This window comes from Lycium ferocissimum, chromosome 2 (assembly GCF_029784015.1).
Source record: "Lycium ferocissimum isolate CSIRO_LF1 chromosome 2, AGI_CSIRO_Lferr_CH_V1, whole genome shotgun sequence".
In the NCBI taxonomy this organism is placed as follows: domain Eukaryota; kingdom Viridiplantae; phylum Streptophyta; class Magnoliopsida; order Solanales; family Solanaceae; genus Lycium; species Lycium ferocissimum.
This window is the reverse complement of record NC_081343.1, coordinates 55,367,643-55,388,595: the sequence shown is the minus strand read 5'-3', so window position 1 is coordinate 55,388,595 and position 20,953 is coordinate 55,367,643. Positions and strand designations below refer to the sequence as shown.

At 34.8% G+C, this 20,953-nt stretch overlaps 2 protein-coding genes across 2 annotated transcripts; both read left to right on the top strand.

The window, feature by feature from the left end:
- The first annotated feature begins 4,732 nt into the window (after positions 1-4,732).
- LOC132045688 (COP1-interacting protein 7) lies at positions 4,733-10,267 on the top strand. The gene is made up of 9 exons (XM_059436260.1): positions 4,733-5,020; positions 5,155-5,331; positions 6,094-6,215; positions 6,418-6,470; positions 6,564-6,616; positions 6,698-6,850; positions 7,388-7,578; positions 7,977-9,619; positions 9,714-10,267. The coding sequence occupies exons 1-9, from the start codon at positions 4,962-4,964 to the stop codon at positions 9,897-9,899; spliced, it is 2,637 nt and encodes an 878-aa protein (XP_059292243.1). The 5' UTR covers positions 4,733-4,961; the 3' UTR covers positions 9,900-10,267.
- A 4,728-nt stretch (positions 10,268-14,995) lies between these two features.
- Positions 14,996-20,578, top strand: LOC132045678 (uncharacterized protein At4g04980). The gene is made up of 9 exons (XM_059436253.1): positions 14,996-15,559; positions 16,605-16,826; positions 17,067-17,162; positions 17,261-17,381; positions 17,494-19,063; positions 19,218-19,383; positions 19,466-19,630; positions 19,743-19,895; positions 19,992-20,578. Exons 1-9 carry the CDS (start codon positions 15,281-15,283, stop codon positions 20,196-20,198), a joined length of 2,979 nt encoding a protein of 992 aa, XP_059292236.1. The 5' UTR covers positions 14,996-15,280; the 3' UTR covers positions 20,199-20,578.
- The last annotated feature ends 375 nt before the right edge of the window (positions 20,579-20,953 follow it).

The window sequence follows — 20,953 nt, the reverse complement described above, 5'->3', positions numbered from 1 at the left end:
TCGTGGTCGTGTATAGAAATCAACCACTTATAAAAATGTAGCAAAAAGGAAAAGAAAATCTAGTCACCAGAATAATGTCAAAAAAACAGCTAGCTCAATTATCAATACAACACATCTACAACACAAAATTGTAAACTCGACTTCCACCAACTTTGCCAGATCCCACCCCTCCCCCACCTCACAGGAAAAAAATTAATCACATCGCCTCATTTTATATGATGATAATAATTAAAAATAAAATTAAAAAATTATAATTTAAAATAAGTCATAAATATTTGTGATTATATATTATTTTATTAAAAATACATCCTTAATTTATATCAATGGAAGAAAAAAATTATGTCACGTAAAATTAAATAAAGAAAGTAACACACAAGTAGTGTGTAAGTTCTATATCATTTATTTACGCAGGCTGTGGCACAAGCTAGCTAGGCAGTAGACCGAACCCCACAATATTAATCATAATATATAGTATATAGTATATGTTGGCCGCCAGTTATTTGTGCCAAAAGCTAGCTACCCAATGAGATTATTTTGTATTTATTTCGTTTTCCTTTTCTTTTATTGGTGGAGGTTCGTGAATGATTTAACTGTCACTACCTTGCAAGTTGATAAAGCATGTATATTAGCTGGATCATGGCTGTCTTGAAATTACGGCCAAATGATTTGGTCTTTCATTTTTATAGCGTATTGTAATAAACAAATGTGAAAACGATGGACCTTGCCTTTTATAGTTGGGGTTTTGATGAAAACCTACTTTTAGTAGTTAACTAATGAACCTCTTTACCCTCGTTGTCTTTTGCTTTTCTTGCCTTTTTTGGTCCTCTCTAATTATGAATGACAAAAAAAAGTTATATTTTTAATTTCCTCTTTTTCTACAATAATCATTATAATCTTTTGCGAAAGTACTATAGGGACAATATATAGTAGTGTTTCCTATTTAAAGTTTATCTCATAGACATCAAATTTCCTACTCATATTGATGAACAGTTTATTTTTGTTGGTATCGAAAACATGATAAATCAGATGAAAAATTATATAAAAAAAAGACTTTAATAATATGATACGAGTTTGGTCAATTGACCTACATATTAAAAAACTAATATAAATAAGCATAAAATCTATTGAGAGAAAAATTTCCCTCTAAAGAATACTCTTTAAACGATTACATTGTGGATGCTTTTCTGTGTTATGTTGTATGAGAAGGATTTTTCAATTTATAGAGGTCCGAAATCTTTTCCTTCAAGAAAGAGGTTACTCAAATATGCGATATTAAAATTTTCCTTTTGAAAAAGTAAAATCAAATATAGAAACTCTTTCTCCTTAAAACTTCAAAAAAGACAAAATCCAATATAGTAAGAAAATCGGTAGAAACCCTAACAAATCTCCCTTTTTTAGCAATTTTCTTGACAAAACTTGATTCGTCTTCTTCACATAATCTTCATCATGGCTGCTTGCCATGGTTAAAAATATGTTAAAATATTATGGGTTAAAAATGGTTTATACAGCAGCAGGAATGTTGAAAATATGGTTGAAATTCATCTCCACATGTAGTACTCCGGACAAAATCTTCATTATCGCGAAATTGGTTGCAACTTGATTTGAACTGGCCGCCTTGAACCTGTCTTCAACCTTGTCAAACCTGGTGAACCATTGACGCTGATACCACTTGTTGGGATCGAAATAACAGGGCGTCATGCGGAAACTAATAATTGCAAACCTTAAACATGATAAATCAGATGACAAAGAAAAACTATATAAAAAAAAGACTTTAATAATATGATATAAGTTTGGTCAATTGACCTATATATTGAAAAACTAATATAAATAAGCATAAAATCTATTGAGAGAAAAATCTCCCCCTAAACAAGACTCTTTAAACGACTACATTGTGGATGCTTTTCTGTGTTATGTTATATAAGAGGGATTCTTCAATTTATAGAGGTCCAAAACCTTTTCCTTCAAGAAAGAGGTTACTCAAATATGGAATATTAAAATTTTTCTTTTTGAAAAAGTAAAATCAAATATGATAAACTCTTTTTCCTTCCTTCAAGAAAAGGTAAAATTCAAATATAGTAAGAAAATCATGACAAAACCCTAACAATTTTAAAATACAGTATATTTCAAAATTAGGTTGAATGACTATAGTTTTTAGTGGACAATAAGGTTTAGCGACTTTCCAAATGCTATTGGAAATTATACACTTTTTAATACGAAAATAAAATTTGGACGAAAATATGCTCCCTAGCTAAAACAGTACGCAACAACTCGAGCATTGAAGCTTTGAAAAGTGGAACTCTAGGATTCATTCATGGAGTTCAAACTTTCATAATTTAAGTGTGAAAATTTGCTGAAGTTTGAAACTTCATGAACGATCCAGAGAGTTCAAACTAGTAATGTTCAACTGTTAATTAAGTATATTCAAACTCCAATAAAAGTTCTTATGTATTTTGACTAGGGATACTTAATTTTATCAAAAAATTATCTTCGTATTAAAAAGTGATCGACTAAACACCAAATAGTTTTAAAACATTGGCTAAAACTTAATTAGCCATATAAAAAATGATTATTTGCCAATTTCTTCCGATAATACTGTATTGAGTTGGACTGCACTTAATTTTGTAGTACGTAATTTCTAACATTCCAATGTCCACTTAAAACTAAGAAAGAAAATAAGTGTAGGGTAGTAGTTAAAGTGTTTCTCTTCCCTTTTTTTTTAATTTGGACAAAAGAGTTGACCTATTTTTGCACAAAGATTGTCAACTCTTATAGATCACAATTTTAGACTATATGTATAGTATTTATTTCTGCATTAATATGAGTAATAGAATGATCCCCATCTGCAATCTTGGATAGCGCACTTGTCGCTCAAACATTCAGCAAAAAAAGAAAAAAGGAAAACTTCTTTGTGGAATCATGTTGTCATGCCCATAACTTTCTCTTGCTTGTTCCTACCTTTGATAAGAAGCAAGGCACTGTGTGCCCTTTTCTCGAATTTCTGTATATATCAGATGCCCCAGCTCTTTTATAACCACTACTACTAGCTAGTTGGAACTTTTTTTTTTTTAACTGTCAATATAATTTAATTTGTTATAGTGACTGTTTTATTATTTCAAATCACTAATTTTACTTATTATGAGACAAGCACTTTGTCAGTCTAATTTGATTCATATATTATTCTCATTCTCCCATGAGTTCTTTTCTTGCTATAATAGTTGAAGGCATCACAACATATAATCAACCCTAATATTTACTCATTTTGTTTTTTTATCACTTTCTGTAGTGGAAATCAACTACCAAGTTTTATGTTGGCAGTGTGTTTTTGTTGAGTGCTTCAAATTGGCAGATTCCTTAAGAATGTTTAGCACTATTGGATATGTGTATTTGCTCGAAATTATTTAATGCTTTTAGTTTTTCTAAATTTAAGTGTGAACTTTGACTAATATTTCAAAATATATTTTTCACCATATTAGCATGAAAAAACGTGTAATTTATAATATTTTTATATAATATTTAAAATTTTAATTTTAAAATATTCAGTTAATCAATCCAATTTAATTTTAGAGATTAATTAAATTGAATCACGAAAAAAGAAAAAATGACACTTAATTTGGAATGGATGAAGTACTTATTATTACTGCAATTATTATGTACTATAAATTAGCAAAAAAATGTATATAAGATGCCAGTCTTGAGAAGTTAAATTTTAAAATTAAAGCTTTTCCCTTCACATGAATATAATTAACAAAATGTGAAGGAGTGAGTAAGATCCACCAATAATTAACATGGAAATTAAAATAATCGCACTCCGACACCATCAGTCCATCTTCACATCAATTAAGTGAGACGGTGAGATGAATAAAGATGTAGACCTCTCAACTAATCCTAATTACACTATCTTTTCCAACTCATCTAAATATATATATACTACCTACAATTATTGCTAAAATAAAGTTGAAAAATATGCAAACACGATGATTATAAAGTCAAAGATCTCAATTATGGGCCCATTACAAGGAAAACCATCCTTTTCAGGATCCTTTAAAGCAACCATGGACAACTTATGTTCATGCATGAGAATATAATTATCAAGAAAAAAGTATAAGCAATAATTAAAGAAAACAAGATTACTTTCTCCTGATTTCTTATTAAATGTTTTTATTCGACTTTTCTAATTAAAAATTCTTTCACCTGCAAATTTTTTTTTACTACCTTTGTATGATTTATGCAGCATACTTTTTTTTGTTTATTCGGAGATAATACATCATATATTTATTAATAGTTTCATATTAAAATTCTGATGATATACATTCAATAAGATGATTTATAATAATAAAATTCCTATGAATTATATTGAATCACAATTTATTTTAAAAAATTCTTTCTTAAATTTTGTACTCAATAAAATACCAATATACCTAAAATGAGACGAAGGGAGTGCGACTAATATATATTCTTAACAGCTCTAGATGCTAATAGCATCTTGGCATAAAGTTTATATTCATATATTAAATTATGAAAAGACAAAATGAAAAACTGTCGGTTCACTTAAAAAATCTTCCAAATTTACATCTTTTTCTAAAGGCTCTATAGCTTTTCTTTTCTAAAATAATTTCATAAAAGAAAGAGTGAAGACAAAGAGATAATGGGTACTTGGAATAAAAATGAAATAATTGAGCCAACAAGATGGGCCCACTCCCATATTGTCAAGTAAAAAAATGCTTATAGGTTCACAAGCTCAAAAATCACTCCATGTGCAATTCTTGCTATTTGCTTCCTCATTATTTGCTGGCAATCTCTTACATGTTATACAGTTCATCTTAAACAAAAAGATTTCTCAATGTCACGTTCCTGAACATGTCTTTGTTCTTTAAGCCCACTTATTTTGCTATTTGAGATTCATTTTCTTTTCTTTTTTCACCATTTTTTTCATTTCTCCACTAAGGTAAGCTAGTGGAACAATGGATTCCAACACCCTTCTTGATTATGCTTTGTTTCAGCTCACCCCAACTAGAACAAGGTTGGTTTTTTTTTTTTTTTTTTTTTTTTTTTTTTTGTATGAGTTTGTGTTAACATTTTTTTTAGGTTGTATTGTTATGGGAACTGATAAAGATTTGATTTTTTTGTGTTTTTGGTTTGTGGGTATTGATAAAGATGTGATCTTGTGGTGTTTTCTGGGAGTAAAAGTGAGAAACTGGCATCTGGGTTGGTGGAACCCTTCATTTCTCACTTGAAATTTGCTAAAGATCTGATTCCAAAAGGTGGGTATTCAATCACTATGAGGCCACCTTCAACTCATGCTTATTGGTTCACTAAAGCCACATTCCTAAGGTATATTTTCTATTTGATCTTTGACAAGCTTTAAGGTTTTAATTTTGTCTTTGGTCATTGTTCATAAGTATGGTACATGGTATTTGAATCATATGGAACTTCTGGAATTGCTGATAGTTTCTTGCAGATGATCTTGATGGCATATGGTAAATGGTCTGTAAATATAGTGTAACTAAAAACTTAGTTTAGGTCCCCTTATTGGCAAGTTGGTCATAAAACATCACTAAATTGTGATTGTGGGCTCAAAAGTAGACTAAATCATTATGCACTGTTTGCCAATAACTTGTTGATCCAGATATAATTGCTTTATAGAGGGAATTAGACAACAATTTGCTATATTTTTCCAATCATCTACTGTACTTGATTTCAGTAAGAAGGGTGGTGAGAATGGGACCTGATCTGTACCAACTCTGTCTTCAAACATTTGTTCTCAGCCATGCTAATTATTTCTGTCTCACAGTTCACAAGAAATGAAGATGCAAAAAGAAACATCTAAATTTCACCTCTTGGTTTTTTGATCCCACAATTGTCCCTGTTGTCATGTACTAAGTTCTATTAGTTGCCGGAAGGATCGACTGTCTTCAAGCATAATCTCTTTGGAAACAGGGTAGTGTTATTTTAGCATATTAATTCCAATATTATTTTGCATATTGGAATCTTTACTCTAATTGCAAACTCTTATACTAAAGAACTCTTGGTTAGATCTAGCAAAAAAGTGAAGCTGATGCAATTAAGGACTCACTTTCTTTGCATTCCTGACAGATTCGTACGCTTTGTAAGTACACCTGAAATTCTTGAGAGGTTTATGCGGTTGGAACACGAGATTTCACAGATCGAGAGTTCCATTCAATCCAATGAATGCTCCAACGGCAATTCAGAGGAAGGTATGTTCAGCAAGACATACTGATAAGTTCTCCTTTTGTAGACATCAAATCATATAAGCATTGTCAATTAGTTGTCATTTCAAGATTTTTCAAGTCAATTCTAGGTTTCTTCTTTTTATGATAAATAACATTTGTACCTGTCTCAGTAGAGTTTATACCATATTCAGCTTGGGCTAATGTACATTTGTTGCTTGACTTACAGGAAGCTCACCAGCTAATAGTGAGAGCACCAGGAAATCAAATGATTCGTTCAAGGTATTTTACTTGTTCACAGTTAGATTTTTGGCTAGTGATTTTCTTTTAGTCTAGTAGCTCACTAGAAAATTTCACTTTGATGGTTTTTTGAAGGCAAAATCTGAAGTTGAAGAAGCTAATAATGCTGCACCGAAAGAAAACTCCAAGTAAGTTATCTACAAAGCAGCAGTGAATTGTCAATCCATCTCTAACTGAGAGTCTAAGTTATTCCTTTTTTATCTTTTCAGGATTCACCTTCAGCGTCACCTGGATACCCGAAAAGCATTACTTCGGAAAGAGCAGGCCATGGCTTATGCACGTGCAGCAGTTGCAGGCTTTGAGATAGACCAATTGGATGATCTCTTACAGTTTGCTAATTCTTTTGGTGCCTTACGTCTTAGGTATGATAGAATATAGTGTCTTCATAACCTAAGTTGTATAGCATATGTGTACATTAAAAAACAACTGCTGTAAATAGGATCACCAGTGTTTGTCTTTGACTACATTAGTTGGAAGAAATACTTATAGCAGGTTCCAATCATCATTGTGAACCTTTGCTCCATTCTGCTGAGTTACAGAAAAAAGAAGCTCGAGGACATCTGCTGTCTAACAATCAAAGAAATTTCTTTTTGGGGGTGCAAAGAGCATCAAACATTGTTATGTTTATCCTTCTTTTTATGTGTGTGTTACTCTTCTGATTTGCTATAAGGTAAAATGTAAACTTGTCCATTTTATATTGATTTTCAAGGGAAGCATCTCCTATACATGGAACTAGAAAACTCTTAGGTGTAGCTCTTGAGGATGATATAACAAGAAGCTTCTACATCTTTCACTGTATACATAATACTACATGGAGGATGTCAAGATTGAGTCAGCGGTTACAGTTCCACGATTTTTTGTAACTTCAATTTGTGTAACCTTATATTTATTTATTGTAGGGATGCATGCATTGAGTTCAAGGAACTTTACAAGCAAAAGCACACAGATGGCCAATGGATGGATGAGGTGGCTGCAATGAAGGCATGTTCCCCAGCGGATCTATCGTACTTGGGAAATCAAGGTGTTATTCTTGCATATGACAATAGTGGCTCTTTGGATAGTTCTGACTCAAATTCAAATCGTGTCAGAGGTATCCTATCTATTCTTTCCTAACATTAATTTATTTTACTAGATTTAAGTTTAGCTGGTGGCCTGGTAGCTATGTTATCAGCAGAGTCCACTTTGCCAGGTACCACATGTCTGGACCGACATCTCTCTCATGTTCATATCAGTCAAAATATAAAAGGCAAACTTTTCCTTAGTGATTGAAATTTTAGCTGATTAGTTCCCCACTGTATGCTTAGATTAACTTCATTGTAGAAGAAATGACTTGGTCATAAGAACTGTATTAGGTATGGTTATACATGCAGATGACCAATGATCAAGAAACATTTTATGTCCCAATGGATGTACTGGTGCATATAAATGTATCTTACAGCGTAGACTCAGCATTTTTCTTACTGGTAACATCAACTGCTATATGTGCAGATGAGAATCTTCCTGCATCAGAGCCTTCCATGTCAGCAAAAGCTCAGATGCAGATGCCATGGCAGAACCAGATGCCTCCATATATGTACAACTTTCATGGTCCAGCTCAACAGATGCCTTTTGCCGGCATGCATCCTTTACAATATTATCCACCACATATGCAGTGGCCACAAAGTGTAAATGGCTCAACAAATGGTCATGTTAGAGACTCTCACAAACGATCAAAGAAGAAGGAGAAATCCAATCTGAAAGAACATGACAGTTCAGAAGATGATGAACAAACTGAGTCGAGTGCCTCTGATTCCGGAACTGATTCAGATGAATTTAGGAAGCATGAGAAAAAGCATTCTTCACATGCTAAAAAGCACAAGAAGAAATCCTCAAAAACAGTTGTTATCCGCAACATCAATTATATCACTTCCAAGAGAAAGAATGAGGAAAATGATGGATCTTCTTATGATTCTTCTTCAGCTGATTCTCATTTACTTGATGAAGATTCTATCAAAGAGCAGGTAGATGATGCTGTTGCAGTACTGGAGAAACGTCGCAGCTCAAAAGGACATAGGATCAAGAATAGAGGACATCAGGATCTTGATGTAGAGAACGAATCAAATGGCTATAGCAACACGGAGGGCATGTCACCAAAGTTATCTGAGAAACCAAAAGGAAATGACGCATGGGGCGCATTCCAGAATATCCTGATGAGTCGTGAGGAGTCAGCTATGAATGGAGCAAGTGACCAACTACCTTTGAACTTCCAGGATGAAGGTTGTGGGATAAAAAGTTCTGAGAAGGTCAGACGAGACCATCCAGTAACTGATGATTCTCTTCTCATGAGCAATCATGAAGAAACTGGCACAAAAGTTAGCATGGTAGATTTTGCCAATGGTGAGGATATGCGGCCAAGTTTGAAGAAAGGAGTTTCTGATGATGTGCATCTTTTATTTTCGCACAAAGAACCATCAGGAGGCAATACTTTGGGAACTCTATCTGATTTTGGTACTGAATCCTCTGCTATTAGAAACAGTACTGGGGAAGATTGGTTTGTTGTCAACCACTCAGGCAGTTCAGAAACGCAAGAGACGAAGCGAATAATATTCGACAATGACAATAGCATGTCAATTCAGAAAAGTTCATCTCACACCGAAAGTAAAAAAACAGCTCCAATTGATGATTCTTTCATGGTACAATCTCTACCATCTTTTAATGATCATTATGACTCTCAGTGGAAAACAGACATTAGCATGGATGCAGACTTGGCTGCCACAGAAAATGCTGAAAAGCCCAAGCTTAGTACGTTTGGGGCCAGTCAACCTGATGACCTTTGTGTGGTGCTTGCAAGAGAAACAAGTTTGGATCCTGTTGAGGAATCTTGGCAAGATTTTGAGATTGAAGCTTCTTTCGGTGAAGTTGATAAAAAATCTTCTGCAGTTGAGGCAAATACTAGTCCTACTGAAGAAAATGTTCCTGTGAAAGGTAAAAAAAGCACAAGCAAGAAGGACGGTCTTGCAAAGACCGGGAAAGATGTGAGGTCTAAAGTCTCCCCGGGACCCCTGTCAAGGAGCAGGATTGATGCTTTAGCAAAGAGCAAGAAGATGTCTCCTCCTACCAAGCTGACAACCCAGAAGAGCAAATTAGATCGGGTACGACAATAACCAGTAACCTCATTCTTTAGTTTTTTTGGCCTCCATTGTTTTTGTCTTTCTTATATACCGTGCATGTTCATTGTTTATGTAGGAGGAAGAAATGCGCAAGAGAATGGAAGAATTGGTGATCGAGAGGCAAAAAAGGATTGCAGAAAGATCTGCAGCTAAAGGTTCGTCCCCAGTAGCTTCCAAGAAAGGGCCAGCAGGAAAAACAGCTTCCTCAAAGATATCACCTTCATCCAAAGTTCACACATTTCCAGTGCAGGTCAGGCATTAAGGAGAACTCTATCAAGGAAAACTATGACACGACCTTAAAATATTTGAGTGCTTTGCATGAACTTGGAACATCCACAACTTCTTGCTTTGTGCATTGGAGAAATAAAATATTTTTTTATGGAACTTAGAGATTCTTTCTTTACTAGGACAGCATTGCTTGCTGGTTTACTGCAAGTTCCTTCTCATTTATTTAGAAATTCATGTCCCATCATAAGGTTTTGCCAGTATAGTTGATTGAGGCTTTATTATATTATTTGTATACTGCTATTTGTTCATATGTTGTGCAAAGTTATATGTAAATCTACCAGTGAGTTAAATTTGTAATAGCAAATCTTGTTTCTTTTTGCTGAATAAGTGATAGGCTTTGGTCCTTTCTGGAGTTTTTACCATGTACTATGAACATCAGTCTTCCCATATTTATTCTTGATGCACATGGGTTCTTATATGATATATCACATTTTTGGAACCACTATCTCTGTTATAGCATTTACTTAATTTTTGCTAACTACTCCTGTATGTTCTGTACTTTCCACAATCTCCACTTTATCAAATATTTGAGGAAGCAATAAATCCCACCGTGCCTTTATGTTATTTATTTCAGTGGCGGATCCAACCATGAATTTGAGGTTTCGACTGAACCAGTGGAGTCAAACCCTGTATATGCGCAAAAAACAAGTACAGATACAGTTAGATATTCATTTCAGAACTCGCTTTTTTAACTCAAAATCCAGAATTCTGGTTCCGCCATTAATCTTTATATCACTTTAAATCAATTTGATAAGGAGGAATGTGACAGCATATACTGTTAGGTGATTCATATAATCAATAAAGTTGTGGAAGCCAATTCTTTGAGAGGATGATTTGTGAAAGGGCCAAAGGGGTCAATTGAAATCACTGGAGTTGTCAAAGATTCCAACAGATACTTATATATTAATTACTTGATCTGTCTCTTTATTGTGATTTGGGCCATGTCCCAAATCACAAGTCACGACACACAATAAATGGACTTTCATGTTTTCATATTTTTTTCAGTTTCTATTCAAGATCGAAGAACCAGTTGTTTGAATAATGTTAATTTATCAGGTAAAGCACCAGTTGAACTGATCAAAGCTCTTACTTGTCCTGTTGTCCGATTAATTTACTATTCTTAATTTCTGACCCATTGACATCATCATCCATGAAAAAAGTTCCATTCCCTTTTTCCTTCATTGTACTCAAGTTTTTTTTTGTTTGTAAGGTTGTACTTTCTAAGAAAATTGGTTCTTCAGTCGTTATTACGTTTTGAAGCGACAATATAGTGGATATATGATCGTTCCAATCGTAGTATCACAATTTTGAATCTCATTACTCTCTAACCAAAAGACACCCTAAGACATTATTTAGGCTTTAGGATTTAACTAGTTAATTTTCCCGCGCTTCGTGCGGCCATCATAGTAAAAATAAAATATGATTAAATAAATAACATTATACTAAAATGAAATCAAATTTTACTAATGAAATAAGTAACCTTAAAGATAGAATTACTATTGTAGTCATGGTCTTAAGATACACATGCAACCAAAAAAAATTAGAAATCTCAAACACAATTGATTAAAAATAAGAGGCATGTAAGTTATAAAAGGTTTCAGCATTTTAATTTTTTTTTTTTTTAAATTAGATCCCACATATTACTGCAATATCTAAACATCCGTTAATTGATTACAGAGAAAATCCATTTCTAAAATAATATATAGTAATTTTAGAGCTAGTACTACCACTTTAGCTTTTTGAACTTCATATACAGTTAAGCCGATAACAATTGAAAAAGCCTCGTACCAAACAAACATTTTTCATTCGTCATTTTAAGACTAAAGAATATAGGTCATAAAAACCTATTTACAGCACAAATGTAGACTATATGATGTTGGAGCATCATAGAACCTGTTTGGATTGGCTTATTTTAGGTGCTCTTAAAGACAAAATAGTTTTAAAGCATTTTTGTAGTATTTGGATAAATTAAAAAGTGCTTTTCAGCACTTGTTTTTAAGCCAAAATAAGCCAAAAGTCATAAGCTAGAATTCTTAACTTTTGTCTTTTGATTTATAAGTCAAAAGTCATAAGCCTATCTAAACGGGCTCATATTTGAAAAACTTTAAACATTTTTTTGCGCGGAGTGCCCTTCTTTTGGGGTGGTCTTTAAATTTTGCCCCTCATATTTGAAATGTTTAAATTTTGCCCATTTTTATTAACACCCATAGGTCCCGGAGTTCGAACCCGCGCGCAAATTTTAAAAAAATTAAAAGCCGGTTTAAATTTAAACTATCATGACATACACTTGTTAAGGAATTACACATTTTATGCGGACCGGCATACTCGTACCTTATGGGCGACTTGGCATAAGTATGCGGGTCCGCATAACTTTGATAATTCCTTCACAAAGTTATGCGGTGGGGGCATACTTTTAATGGGCAAACTTTTATCTTAAGGACCACATAACTTTGTGAAGGAATTATCAAGTTATCTTGGACCCCGGATCTTATCTCAAGTACGCCCATAAGGCATAAGTATGCGGTCGGCATAACTTTGGTAATTCCTTCACAAAGTTATGCGGTGGGGGCATACTTTTAATGGGCAAACTTTTATGCGGATCGAAAATAAACTTTGAATGAATTATCAAAGTTATCGGACCGTATACTTATGCCAAGTCTGCCCATAAGGCATAAGTATGCGGAGTCGGCCCCTTGGTAATTCCTTCACAGTGTATGCTTGGATTGGGGGCATAGCGAAATTTAAACTTGCCTTAGCGAATTTTTTTTAAAATTTTAATTTGCGCGTGGGTTCGAGCACTTGGAACCTATGGGTTTATGCGAAGAAATGAAAATTTAAAAATTTGAAATATGAGAGAAAATTTAAAAATACTAAACGAAGGAACAATTCTGCGAATTGCCCAACTTTAAAAGCAAAAAATGAAATGGTACATTTGTGTGTATCAGAAGGGCCCATGCAGAGATCAAATACTTTTACTATACCATGATAAGTAAGAAAATAAAGCAAGAAACATAAAGAAATATATACATGAACAAAAAAAAATCGTTGCTATTTAAAAAGAACTCAACAAAGCAAGTGAACAGAGAAAATAACCTAAATCTTTAAACCACATGATAACTACAAAAGCGGTAATGTACTCGTAGATACAATTAAAAGCATCAATTTTTTCAAATTCATTGATAAAGTATCAAAGATATTGGTCGATATCGCCCATTAATTAGAACAATTCTTAAGTACTCTAGTTGCTTCATATTACAAAAGCTTATGTCTCCTTGTGAAAAGTTATACTATGGGGTAAAATTTCAAAGATATGAGAAATATACCAATCTCTAATACTCTTGTTTATTATTGACTTTTCTATTTCTTATTCGTCTCGTTTCTCTATTTTGAAGAAGAACCAATACATTGAAAAAAGAGAAGTAATATGAACATAGAGCACCAGCGAGTAAAGGCAGAAACCTGTGGTAGCAAACCTGTGTTTTCCAATCGGATATATGTAGAAGAATTGATTCGCGGTTATCATTATTGCATATATCTATTTGTTGTATATACATGTATGGTGACTGCTAGAGACTTTAAGGATTTTTTTTCCTCCATAAGAAATTAATACAGGGTTGAAAACTTCAAAAACTCCGCAGATACAATCTTTGAATATAATACATAAACGCAAACGTGCAGACTGGTGAAAAGAAAAGAAAAGAAGAGCAGATTTAGACGGAAAATTGGAGAAAAATAAGATGATAAGAAGGGTAAGAAAAAACATGGAGAAGGCACAGAGGCGTAACTTTTGATTTTACAGCGAAGAGGCGTAATTGGTAAGGTTATATAGTAGAATTGTAATTTAACTGAAAGCAATTGAAAGAGAATTTAATAGTTGTGTCTTTTGGTTTATTTATTTTTTAGAGTATAAATATAAATAACAGGTAAAAGCCAAAACTCTAAGAAAATAGATAAACAAAAATGCTGGTTTTTTAGAGCGCCACCTCACCTGGCCTCTGTCCTGCAATTATATATATAGGCTGAAAATATAAAGATATTTCATAGTATCAGTGTAGTTTAATCTATTATGATTAACATGTTAGTTATCATTTTATCAGATTACTGCTATGCCAGGGAGGTGAAATCACTAGACAAAGGTATGAATGCTTGCTGCCACTTCAATTACTATTCCCCCTTTGGCTTGCAACATCGTGTTGTCCTGATCGACCCTTCCTCAAAGTTGGTTTTAAGGTCAATCAGTAGCGAAGCTACAATTTTCATTAAGAGCATTCATAATGTAAAGACATAAGCACACAAATAAGCCAGAGGAATTCATCATCTATTTTTTTTTTTTTGGTTAAACTGAAAACTGTATTAACCACGTAAGCAATATGTACAACTAACTCATTGGACTCTAGAGTTAGATCCTGAAAAATAACCAAAAACAACAGTTTAAGCTATGGCTTATTAGCTATCAGCTAACTCATATGGTTCTTCACTTTATAACTAGTGAGATATCCATGTACAAGAAATTAGACAACTATTTAGCAGGGGTAGTTGTTAAGTTTGGCCAAGACATTAGCCCATTTTGCCTGCTTCTGCCCCCTGATGTGCACTTGTAAATTCATCATCTATTATATATACATAATAATAATTTTGACTTTGTATATATAATGGAGTATAATTTTTCAATAAAGAAGGTTCAAATGAACGCCAATGCTTCTCCCTAGCTCCGGCCCTGAGGTCAGTTACAATGAATGTGAGGCACCTCAGTTCTTTAAAGGCCTCTTCTATGGTCGCAATGCAGTCAAATTGATTTTTCTGACTACCAGCAATGATTGAAAGTGATAACTGTCACAATGTTTTCACTATAACCCGATTGTGTAAATGTTTTTTATACCGTCCACCTTATTGTATAGGGAAGAAGACTAGTTGAGTGGCAAACATGTTTTGATCACTAAAAGGCTCCTAAATTTCAGGAGGCAGGATAAGTTGAGAAAATATTCGTTATAAACTTTAATCTAGAAGTATATACTCATCAAAAACAGCTCAAAGAGTTCAAAACAAGATAAAAACAACACATTAACAAACCCAAAAATTTAGGGGTCATACGCGGTTTGGCCTCTAAAAACCAAGAAAATTAATTTGAGCAATTGACCTCCATTATTTTTCTCTCTAATTTGGAAACAAAAGAGAGGAGAAGTGTTTGTCCATGAGATAAGTTGGATTAACCAATTTCCCAGTTGACTCCAGAGCTTGTCCATCATATCGTTCCTCTTTTGCTCTGCACGTTATACGAGTCTTCTTTATCAATTTTCCTACACGTATTACTACCTTATTTTAATTATAATATTAATCTTAATCCTGAATTCTTGAATGCTCTTGTTCTTCTTCCTCCTCCTACATTCTTTTAATCATATCTATTATTATATTATTGTCATTCAGCGATTTTTTGCGTCAGCAAATAATATTTCTGGTTTTTCAGTTGTCAAAACCAAGAAAGTTGACCTGGTACAATCATTATTTTATTTCTTATGGTTGCCTTTTTCTGCAATCTTGTATAAAACTTGTCATCGCTCACTGGAAATGGCCATTGGGGCATGTTTTGGCGTGCCTCCATTCTTTTCTCGCAGGAAGCATAGTACTATATTTGAGGTATTTTTTTTCACTCTTTCTATTTTTCTTTAAGTTTCTCTTAAAACTTCTGTTTTGGTTGTCTGAATATGTTATGATCATGGTGAAGAATGTAAATAATCGTACTTTTGCATCCAATATCATAAATAGTAATTCTACATTCTCAATTTTGTAATATTACCATGCAAAACCTCAAGGGTGGCCATGTTGAATATGGAAGCTTTCTGGCAATGTTTCTTTTTGGCACCTTGTTAATTTCTATTTTCTTGGAAATCCAATTCTTAATCAATTGTATCATATGGTCAAACAAATTAAGCAATAAAACAACATATGAAATCAAAGGATTTCTCCTCATAAGGTTATATAAAAATGTTTTGATTTGAGAGCTGAGTTTTATAAGCCCTGATATAGTAATATATAATAAATCCTTAAGACAACCTCAAATTGTTTCATCATAACTGAGTTTCATCTTCTTCTTTTTTCCTTATAATTTCTGAGAACATGTTATAAAAATATCGCAGAATCTAAATGTTCTGTATTAATTTGTGCACGAAAATTGTATATCACAAAGCTAATTCCTACATTTTTCATCACTGTTACATTCCATGCAAAACCGGTCATGTGGAATTTGGAAGAAGACTTCTCGCAACATTTCCTTTTTAACTCCATGTTTCTTCTTTTCTTTTCTTTTTTTCTTTTTGGAAACCCTTATGCTTAATGAATTGCATCATATGATGAAACAGATTAAGAAGAGAAGGAAAAAAAAGATTAAGAAGAGAAGGAAAAAAAAAGATTAAGAAGAGAAGGAAAAAAAAAAAAGATTAAGAAGAGAAGATTGCATACAACATTAAGGTGATATAAAACTTGTTTTGATTAGAAAATCAGTGTTTTTATTTATCATAACAGCCAATGCAGAACAATATCTGACAAAGCTTGAGAACAAACCACATCAAAGTGTTTGTCATAGATATGATTTTATGATCTAAGGACAAAGAAACATAGAAAAGTGGTATGTTAGGTATTACTATTAGTATATCACTAACAGTAGTTAACAAATATTTTGCAGGACGAAGACATGAAAGAGACAAAGAGAAGCCCTATTATTGAAAAGAAGAAAACACCTCCCATAGCAGTATCAAAAAGTTTTAAATCCAAAGGTTCCACGGTTCGCAATTCATGTAGAGTAGCAGGTAACTTCATAATAATGACTGAGCTTCGGAACAAGATCCTAACCTTGAGAGACTTGCTTGACTTGTCCCCTTGTATTGGCTCTGCATCTGTAAATGAGGTACTTTTCTGTTAATTGTTTACAAAACTCAAGCACAATGACATTCTGTGGGAGGTTTTAACTTATATACACTGAAGTATAATGAATTTTACGCCATCAGTATACTCAAACTGGTTATAGCAGGTTACTATAACGTGATGGTATAAAAGCTTCACACTGTCGGCGTACAGAAGTTAAAACTTTGAAAGACAAAGAGCAAAGCAGAATTTCGTAACCTCTGTTGTGATTTTTTTTCCACAGCTGCTCATTTTGACGCTGAAAGATCTGCAACAACTGTATCCTACAATCAATCCATCTATTTCTTTGTCAAAAATTGATGAAGCACCGATGCATCAGGTTACTTATTTACTCAACTATATTGAGTATTACAAATTCACCGTTATGCTATAGCGGATTCATAGTTCACTGTGCTAACCAATTGTTATATTTCTCAGGCTCTGCAATTCTTTTTTGATACCCTGATATCAATTGGGGAAATGTGGACAGGCAATGATGAGTGGATGGCCAAATGCAAGGAGGATTCATTCAATAAACTAGACAATTTGGAACACTATGGTATGTCATATGTTTATTGCAATACCAAATAGATATCTTGTCCATCTATTATCCATCTCTTGGCTCTTAGGTAAGATAATCTTAATGATCATTTCAATTACAACCAATTTAGGAGTGTTATTGCTCGATGACATGATTAAGCTAGCCAGTGAAAGGATGTTCGATATGATCGATGCGGATGCGGACGAGGACGAGGATGAGGATGAGGATGAGGATGAGGATGACCAGATAAGATATGAACGTCCATCATTCAACACATTTGGGAGGGTTCTTTCTGAATCTTACTCAAGCGCCAAATCCTCCCTCTCGAGCACTCCGGTGACCCCAACTTCAGTTCTCCCTGAGTTAATGAGCAAGAAGAATACAAAGGCATCATATTCTCCACCTCGTCTTCTGCCGCTCAGGGTTCAAGCAGTTGGCAAGCTGAATCCTATTGATATAAAGCGCCTCTCTTTCCATATGTTCCCTCATGTAGCAGCTCAAGATTCAAATTTTGTGGTTCAATTAACTAGCACAGTCAATGAACGAAAGTCAGATGTAGAGGCAAAGAAAGATTCTGAAGTGAAAGCCAAAGATGATAAGGAATTTGGGCAAGAGTGTGAAATGACCGACTTGCCAGATATTCTATTGACTAGCATGGATGATGAATCAGAAAATAAAGGAACATGTCATAATGGTGCCAAAAGTAATCATCCAGTCTCAGGGCATGTTACTTTGGATGTGCTTTTACCTCCTCCTTCACTTCCTGAATCGCAAGCAGAACAAGAAGCAGAGCCACAATCACCACTCACTTTATCATTAAATGTCATAGACTCACAAAAACCAACATCTACTCTGCAGATTTCTTTGCTTACACCAGATAAAGACATATCAACACCATCGACTTGTGCACCAGCAGCATCACAACCACCACCTCCACCTCCACCTCCACCGGTACCCAATTCATCAGGGAATGCAGAAGGGTCACAGCATGCACCATTGCTAGCACAACCAAGTGGTGCTCCATTGCCTCCTCCTCCTCCTCTACCTCCAATGACATCAGCCAATGTAGCGACACCACAACTGCCTGTGAAAGCAATATCTGCACCTCCACCACCACCACCTCCTCCCATGACAAGAAAAGAAATAACATCTCCACCTCCACCTCCACCTCCACCACCTCCCATGTCATCAGTACAGAGAGTGGCACCTCCCCCGCCCCCACCACCTCTCATGACATCAGCAAATGTAGTGGCACCTCCCCCACCCCCACCACCTCCCATGACATCGGGAAATGTAATATCAGTTCCACCTCCACCCCCACCTCCCATGGGATCAAAGGTTACTGCACCTCCACCCCCTCCTCCAATGGGATCAAAGGCTATAGCACCTGCACCCCCACCTCCACCAATGACTTCAAACGGAAGAATGCCAGCACCACCTCCACCCATGCCAATGGGAAAAGGAGCTGCACCTCCACCACCACCAGGGTTTGCAGGTGCCAGGAACCTAGGACCTAGGAAAGCAGCCACTAAATTGAAGAGATCATCACAAATGGGAAATCTTTATCGACTTCTCAAGGGCAAAGTTGAAGGATCTAGTTTAGATGGTAAGTCAAAGGGGAGAAAAGGAAAAGTTGGTGGTAGTGCACCAGCAGGAGGTAAGCAGGGAATGGCTGATGCTTTAGCAGAGATGACAAAGAGGTAATATTATTGAACAGATTATTTAGTAGAGGTGTCCCGGACCCCGCGCATAGCGGGAGCTTAGTGCACGAGGCTGCCCTTTTTTTATTTAGTAGAGGTGAATCTTTCATATGTTTTCGACATATCTTTGAAAATTATGTCATATATGTCTCAGGTCAGCATACCACCAACAAATTGAAGAGGATGTTAGAGTACATGCAAAAACAATCAAGGAGATGAAAACAGCTATTACCTCTTTCCAAACATCAGATATGTCTGAGCTTATTAAGTTCCACAAAACTGTAGAATCCCACCTTGAGAAACTAACGGATGAATCTCAGGTTTAATATATATCTGCTGTATATATACATATTTCTCCATGATTCCCACTTCAGGGTTTCTCTTAAAGTAATCTTGATGTAGGTGCTAGCAAGGTTTGAAGAATTCCCTACCAAGAAGTTGGAAGCACTGAGGATGGCCGCAGCACTTCATACCAAGTTAGATACAATAGCCAAAACTCTACAGAATTGGCCAGTAGCCCCACCCGTTGGACAACTTCTTGACAAAGCTGAGAATTACTTCAACAAGGTAGAACCTAAGTTCGCAGTTGAAAACTTCTCATGATGCAGTTGAAAATTTCTCATGACACAGCTTTTATATATTTCCATTAGTGGCTCTAACAAATGGTTCTATCATCTAGATCAAAGGAGAAATGGACACACTGGAACGGACAAAAGATGACGAATCCAAGAAATTTAAGAGCCATAAAATCCACTTTGATTTTGGCATTCTTGTGCGTATCAAAGAATTGATGGTGGATGTTTCCTCAAACTGTATGGAACTGACTTTGAAGGTTAGCACGGTGTAAAACATGTATAGCAAATGTAGCAATCACTCACCTTAGTATTCTAGGATATCTTTTTTCAAGTAACACTTGATGTTGAATCAGGAGAGGAGAGAAGCAAAGCAAAAGGAAAATGAAGGAGCTGGACCCAAAAATGATGGTACTAAAAAGGGATCAGCTAAACATCTATGGAAGGCATTCCAATTTGCATTCAGAGTCTATACTTTTGCTGGTGGGCAAGATGATCGTGCTGACATGTTGACGAGGGAATTGGCTTCAGAAATAGAGACAGATCCTAATCCAGAGGCATAAAGTATACATTCATTTTCTCCAAAAAAGAAAAACCCAAAAAAAAAGAAGATCACTATAGGTGTCAATATATAACGGCATTAGCACATATAGACACTTTTGAGAGGTTTGAGCAATTAGCATAATGAAGCTTTGCCTGGCAGGTGTTCTCTAGATGCTTCTTGCGCTGTGATTTCATACATCTACTATGAGAGAATTGCTAAACATTATATCCTTTTATGTTTGGAGGACGGGGAGCAGTGAGCTAAACTCTAGCTTTCCTCCACCACCTGCAATACATACAATATCTATTACACCTTTGTGACTGGTTTTGTAGAATGTACATAACTCCGGATTGTCTTTTTACTTTCAGAATTAGAAGTATACATGTCAATGCTTGCCTATTTTATGCATTTTCCATGTTCTAGTCACGGGTTTTCCTTGTTTCTACAGTTTGTATGTCATACTAATGCATTTTGCTAGCTCTATCTTATGTTTGATTTTATTACTACAGTACTATTTTTAGTTTTATCCTTTAATGTTTGTATTGTCAGTACTTTTCTTCCTTCAAATTTTTCATCATATCTTTTACTCTTGCATTTCTTTCAACCTATTTTCTGAAAAACGATTTTCTTGAGCTGAGGGTTTATCGGAAACAGCCTCTCTACCCCACAAAGTAGGGGTAAGGTCTGCGTACACCCACCCTCCCCAGATCACACTTGTGGGAATACACTAGGTATGTTGTTGTTGTAGTTGTTGTTGAGCAGAATTAGTAGGAT

What these genes read in the sequence shown, in the direction of transcription:
- LOC132045688 (XM_059436260.1), top strand. Translation starts at nt 4,962, where the DNA reads ATGGATTCCAACACCCTTCTTGATTATGCTTTGTTTCAGCTCACCCCA. An exon ending in ACTAAAGCCACATTCCTAAG is followed by an intron (nt 5,332 to 6,093) that starts GTATATTTTCTA and finishes CATTCCTGACAG; the next exon opens with ATTCGTACGCTTTGTAAGTA. An exon ending in AGAAGAGCAAATTAGATCGG is followed by an intron (nt 9,620 to 9,713) that starts GTACGACAATAA and finishes TTGTTTATGTAG; the next exon opens with GAGGAAGAAATGCGCAAGAG.
- LOC132045678 (XM_059436253.1), top strand. Translation starts at nt 15,281, where the DNA reads ATGCTCTTGTTCTTCTTCCTCCTCCTACATTCTTTTAATCATATCTAT. An exon ending in AGACAATTTGGAACACTATG is followed by an intron (nt 17,382 to 17,493) that starts GTATGTCATATG and finishes CAACCAATTTAG; the next exon opens with GAGTGTTATTGCTCGATGAC. An exon ending in TTAGCAGAGATGACAAAGAG is followed by an intron (nt 19,064 to 19,217) that starts GTAATATTATTG and finishes TATATGTCTCAG; the next exon opens with GTCAGCATACCACCAACAAA.